Source organism: Solanum dulcamara, chromosome 10 (assembly GCF_947179165.1).
Source record: "Solanum dulcamara chromosome 10, daSolDulc1.2, whole genome shotgun sequence".
Lineage (NCBI taxonomy): Eukaryota > Viridiplantae > Streptophyta > Magnoliopsida > Solanales > Solanaceae > Solanum > Solanum dulcamara.
Genome location: NC_077246.1, coordinates 63,449,505 through 63,455,094, shown reverse-complemented (window position 1 = coordinate 63,455,094; position 5,590 = coordinate 63,449,505). Strand labels below are relative to the sequence as shown.

The 5,590-nt window shown below is 29.4% G+C and overlaps 1 protein-coding gene across 1 annotated transcript; it reads right to left on the bottom strand.

Annotated features, from left to right (window-relative positions):
* Positions 1 to 616: 616 nt before the first annotated feature.
* LOC129870609 (AP2/ERF and B3 domain-containing transcription factor RAV1-like) lies at positions 617 to 2,201 on the bottom strand. Its single transcript, XM_055945428.1, has one exon. The coding sequence runs from the start codon at positions 1,935 to 1,937 to the stop codon at positions 849 to 851; it is 1,089 nt and encodes a 362-aa protein (XP_055801403.1). The 5' UTR covers positions 1,938 to 2,201; the 3' UTR covers positions 617 to 848.
* Between the last annotated feature and the right edge of the window lie 3,389 nt (positions 2,202 to 5,590).

Here is a 5,590-nt window from a genome sequence, read left to right as displayed (position 1 = left end):
TACTTTTTAAAACTACGTGGCAAGTCAAAATATATCAAACAAATTAAAACGGGGAAAATATCTACAACATCTTAAATTTAATTGTAAATTTCATTTACATATATATTTGAATTATGAATTTAATTGAGCACGTAAATATATGATAAAGTATTTCATTGTAAATATTTTAAACTCATATTTTAGAAAAAAAAATGTGTGTGTTCAAAAACGTCCATTACGTATCTCGTCCTTTAATTAACATATCATCATTAATTGTCACACACATGAGATTTTACACCTCATTGAGTATGATGTGCCTATTTCAAGCATTCCATTATCCCTCTTTATACATATGTTTGTTAATGTCCCTACTTGGTAAAGCTTAGAACTTGATTAGTCTACGACAATTAAGGATGTATTTAGAACTATGAAATTTTGATTAAAATTATTAAATTACGTCGAAATCATAACTCTAAAGATACCTCCACATGTGAGAGAATGAGGTTAGGTTATATGTAGGCAATCATAGAGATTCTTTTGGTAAATCAAGAAGAAATACTTACAGTCTTACAGAAGTAAAGCATGATAATTAGTTCCCAAACTCAATGAAACTTGAAAGACATAAAGAAATAAAGAAAGTTCAAATATTGAACATATAAAAGCTAGAAACTCACATTAATTAATTTCTTGTCTCTATTTTCATATATGTTTTCATCTTAGTTGATGAGCTCTCTTTTTTGAGCCATTCTTTTTCTAGTAATACTAATTTACAATTGGAAGTTATCATTTGAAACATCTAAAAGCAAGTTCACAAAGGAAAAATAAATAAAATTACAAACAAAAGAAAATATACTCCAATTAGCTAGTGTTCACAAGGCATCGATTATAACTCTTTGTTTCTTGCTACACTCAAATGCCAACAATTCCATCTCCCTCATTCTTTTGCCACCACTCATATTTTTGTCAACAACAACATTACTACTAACATCTTGGACCTTGCATATATTCACTCCGAATAATCTAACCATTTTTACCGGTTGATCAACTCGAACTTGTATTTTGGCCTTCGAGTCAATATAAAGTTGTTTATCTTCAACTCCAACTCCTATACACCGTTTGAAACTTACAATATCTCCGGCCTTCAACTTCTTTTCTTTCACGTAACCACTCCATCCTTTAGTTAGCACGTAACTCTGACTACTATTCCAATAGGAATATCGAAATCTCCACATTTTTCCATTCATATCTTCAAAATTTAACAACACCCCTTTTGAAGTATTAGTAGTACTATTTCCATTTCCATTTCCCCCTAAAGGGAAATATCTCTCCGCATGTTGTTTCGGAATAACAAGCCTATTAAGCTTTCCCACATCGCTCGGTGTAACTGCTTTTTCAAAAAGCAGTTCACGAGCTTTGTTCGCGATTTTTTCATTATTATCAAATGAAAAAGTCGCGACATCATCAGTATGGCATATTCTTCTTCCATTCTTCTCAAAAGTATTATTATATACTTTCTTGGCATGTTCAAGTTCGTCATTATACGTGTGTTTACGTAGCATATCGACGATTTCAACCTTAGAATGAGAGTTCAAAAATGAAATCTCGATTTCAACTGCTTGACAATTATCAAACAGGGGTTTGAAATTTGTCACAGCGTCTCTGCCACGGAAACGCTGCGCCGCGATATCGTATGCTCTTGCTGCTTCTTCTTCACCATTGAAAGTTCCAAGCCAAATTCTTTGATGTTTTTCGTAGATTTGTGCACCCCATCGGCCATTTGGTTGAGGGACAACACCTTTGTACTTTGAAGAAGGAAGCTTGTTGTTATTATTTTTGGACTCTGCTTCTACACAATTTATTGAGTCAGCGTCTATTATGACGCTGACTCCACTTCCTATTCGGCAGAGAGACTCCGCCGAATGGGAAGTCTGATCTTGATCTATGCAACTTACGTCCATTTGATTTATTTTGCTCTGTTTTGCTCTGTTTTGGTTTTGAAAAAAGGGAGAGGGAGAGAGAGAGCTAAAGAAGTGTGAATTGGGGTAATTGATTGATGAAATTGTTGAATTCCTATATATATAAGAACTATAGCCCAAGTTTTGTCTGTAATATAGTATAATTATAATACAACTGGTTATGCAAATTGTTTATTATATAGTTTTAGATAATAGAGTAGTATTGTTTTTGAAAGATATTGAAATGTGGGTATTGTGGGTCTACTAGAAGCCAATAAGGTAAGGGACATGGGAAGATTCAAAGATGGTGGAGGAATTGAGTATGTACTTACATGAGGTACATATTTGTTGGGGAGTTGGGTAGGTAAATATATTTATACTAATGTATGGTGTATGTATATGTAATATGTTGTGGGGTGAGGTTGTTGGCATAAGCTATATACATATATACATACTTATGCAGCTGAATACATCAATAACCTTATAAATTTATCAGTAAATTTTGTTTAGATTTTTGAATCATGACCTATTTCAATTAAGCATCTGAACACATTATACGATATTTCTATATGACGCTTTTGGTTCATATTTTGAAAAAGTTTTTACGCTACATTACGTAAATAAGTTAATCACTATTTACGTCTGTTAGCTTGGGTGAAACTAAGTGGAGGTCCGACCGACTGATGTTGAAGAATCAGCGGGTGAGTTGTGGTTTGGGGTGAAATGCGGCTGAATATATGATAGGTGGGGTTTGGATATATGATCAAGTTGGTGATGTTCACATGATAGTGGACCATGTGTAAGTTCATCCCCCCTGAACTTTGGTGCTAGCTAGTTGAAATGCTGATCAGAAGAATGATATTGGGCATCCTTTCTTTGTTGATGTTTATCTGGATTGAGTTTAGATGTTTTAAAAGGAAACAACAAATAATAAAGAAGATTTTGATGGAGTACCAGTATCAGATAAGATACACAAGAAAATCTCCACAGGTCTCAATTAATGCGATGTTATTTGAGTTGGTATGAAAATTAAAAAAAGAAAAAATATTTTTAAAATTTATGGTTTAAGATAAATGTATTATTATAAATTATTTTATTAAAAATAAAATAAATATTTTAAAATTTATTTATTTTTAAATATAAAAATATATTGTTTTTTAAACAAATTAAAAGAAAGTGTATAGTATAAATTATACATTTTGTCAGTACTTTGATGTATTTTTCCATGATTTCAGCTTCCTAATAGGATGGGAAGTGTGATGGGTAAATGTTAAATGAAGGGATGGATGGAGTTGAAGACAAGAATTTTCTTCCCATAAAATCTTACCTGGCAGGAATTGATTCATTTTATCTTCAATTTGTCTTTCTATGCCAGATTCAACTTTTACTGTTCAAGAGTACTCTCACATTGATGGTTGATAGGATCATCATTACTCTCTTCGTTTTATTTTATGTGATATTTTTTTTGTTCGTCTTAAAATAAATTTTATTTTACTATATATAAAAATAATTTAATTTTTTTTTACCATTAATAAAATAATTTACAGCAACAGAAATATTTAAGAATTATTTTAAACTATAAATTTCAAAAGTCTTTCATTTTTTTCTTAAACATTGTGTCAAATAAAAAAATGTAACATAAAATAGTATAGAGAAAATATCTTTACTCAATTTTGGATTAAAAAAATCATGAATTAATTTTCGGAATTGACAACAATAACAATAGATTCAATGTAATTTTATAAGTAGAATCCGGAAAGGGTGGTGTACGCTCATATCTTTACCTTATGAAGATGGAGATGTTGTTTTGCTCAAAGAAAGTATACCATAAATCACGTGTGTAAAACACATACAATAGCGAAGAAATCATAAATAAATCAATAACAAATAATACAATAACTGAAATAAAGAAAACAACAGATATACTAAAATTAAAGAATAAAATATAAAAGTAATAATAATAATAATAATACTGATAAAAAAACCTAAATAAATTGGCTATGTTTCATATGTTTAAGTCTAGACGTGTTAGAGGGTGTTAAAAGAGTTCCATACTTATTGGTGAAGGAATATGTGATCTTTTTAAATTATCTTAGATGAATTAGGTGCCCAAGTCTAATTTCATCAAATGTGGAAAAAAACACTTTTTAAATAAATTAGTGGAACCTTCGGGGGTGTGGTTGAGTTGATTTGAGGGAGGCTTCTATAGGAAGGTCGCACTTTCCAAAGATTTATTTAGTGCATTTTATATTTTTTATGTGATTTACGAGCGATTGCATAGTAAAGAGGTTTATCTAAAGTATACACCTATTGCATAGATTGTAGCGATTGTGAGTTCCAAAAATAAATTAGTGAATTTTACAGTTTTAGATTAAGTCAATTGAATAGCTTATTTGAGGAAGCACCGACTAAGTCAAAACACTTCTAAACTATTTATGATTTTGAAAAGTTTTTAGTTATAATTTCCTCCCCAACAATTTTACAATTTTATATTAAAGTCAATTTAGTAGCTTTTTTGAGGAGGCATTGACTAGGTCTAAAAGTTTAGCTAAACAATTATTTGCTATGTTTGTAAATAAGTTTTAAGTTTATAAGTGGCGGTGTTAAACATATTTACACAATCAAATTGTTTATAATTATATTAACTGACAACCAAAAATAAATGATAAGTAACTTACTATAACAAGTTAAATTCACTAATAGTAATGTAAATTTGTAAATACATCAATTTTGCATTTTACCTTAAGTTAGCCTTATCAAGATTGCCATTGCTCCACCCTTGAGTGTTCTTTTAGATTATAAAGTCATTTTTTACATATAATTATATGAGTTTCGTATTTATTAAGCAGTATATTGATTTAATTTACATTAAAAAAATAATATTATGGGACGTAAAGAATAAGGTGCGAAGATACTTGAGGCATACATCTCATTTTGAACTTCTCTCATTATCTTTGCAACAATTAACGTTAATCTAAGATAAATAATTCATAAAATTTATCATTTAGGATTTCGTGTATTTGCCAAAAGTAATATATCTAATAACTAATGCGATGATGATGGATATAAGAGTTAGTTAAACTCTGGATTATGTTTAGTCATAAAATTTCAAATTCAACTTAGAGTTAAATTTAAGACTTTTCAAAGATTTGAAAAATAACAGAAATGTGTTTTCACTTTAAATTATTTACAAAAAATCAAAAACAATAATAATTCGTATTCATAATCACACACAAATTATTTTTCAAATTTTATAGTGAAATATGATCAAACGCCCACTAAAATTTATGTTTTCGAAATTCTACTCCATTTTAATTACTAAATTGTAGCTCACTTCGGAATACATTACTATATTATATAATAATATATTTTGTCCTAAGTGTTAAATAAGACCAAATTCAATGTACCAACCAACTCGAAAAGAACAAAAAAGCCACAAAATCTACGTGTTATGAAAAAACTCGAGTTTCATGACTTCATTAATCCATTTCTTTTTTAATTAATCTTTCATAAGATTTTGTATAATTTTCTAAATCAAAATTGTTAATAGTCTTCTTACCCATCCCCACCCCACCCAGGAGCGGAGTATGGGCCTACGAATTTATCTGGATCTCATTCGATAAAAAAATATATTATTTATATATAATTAAAATTAT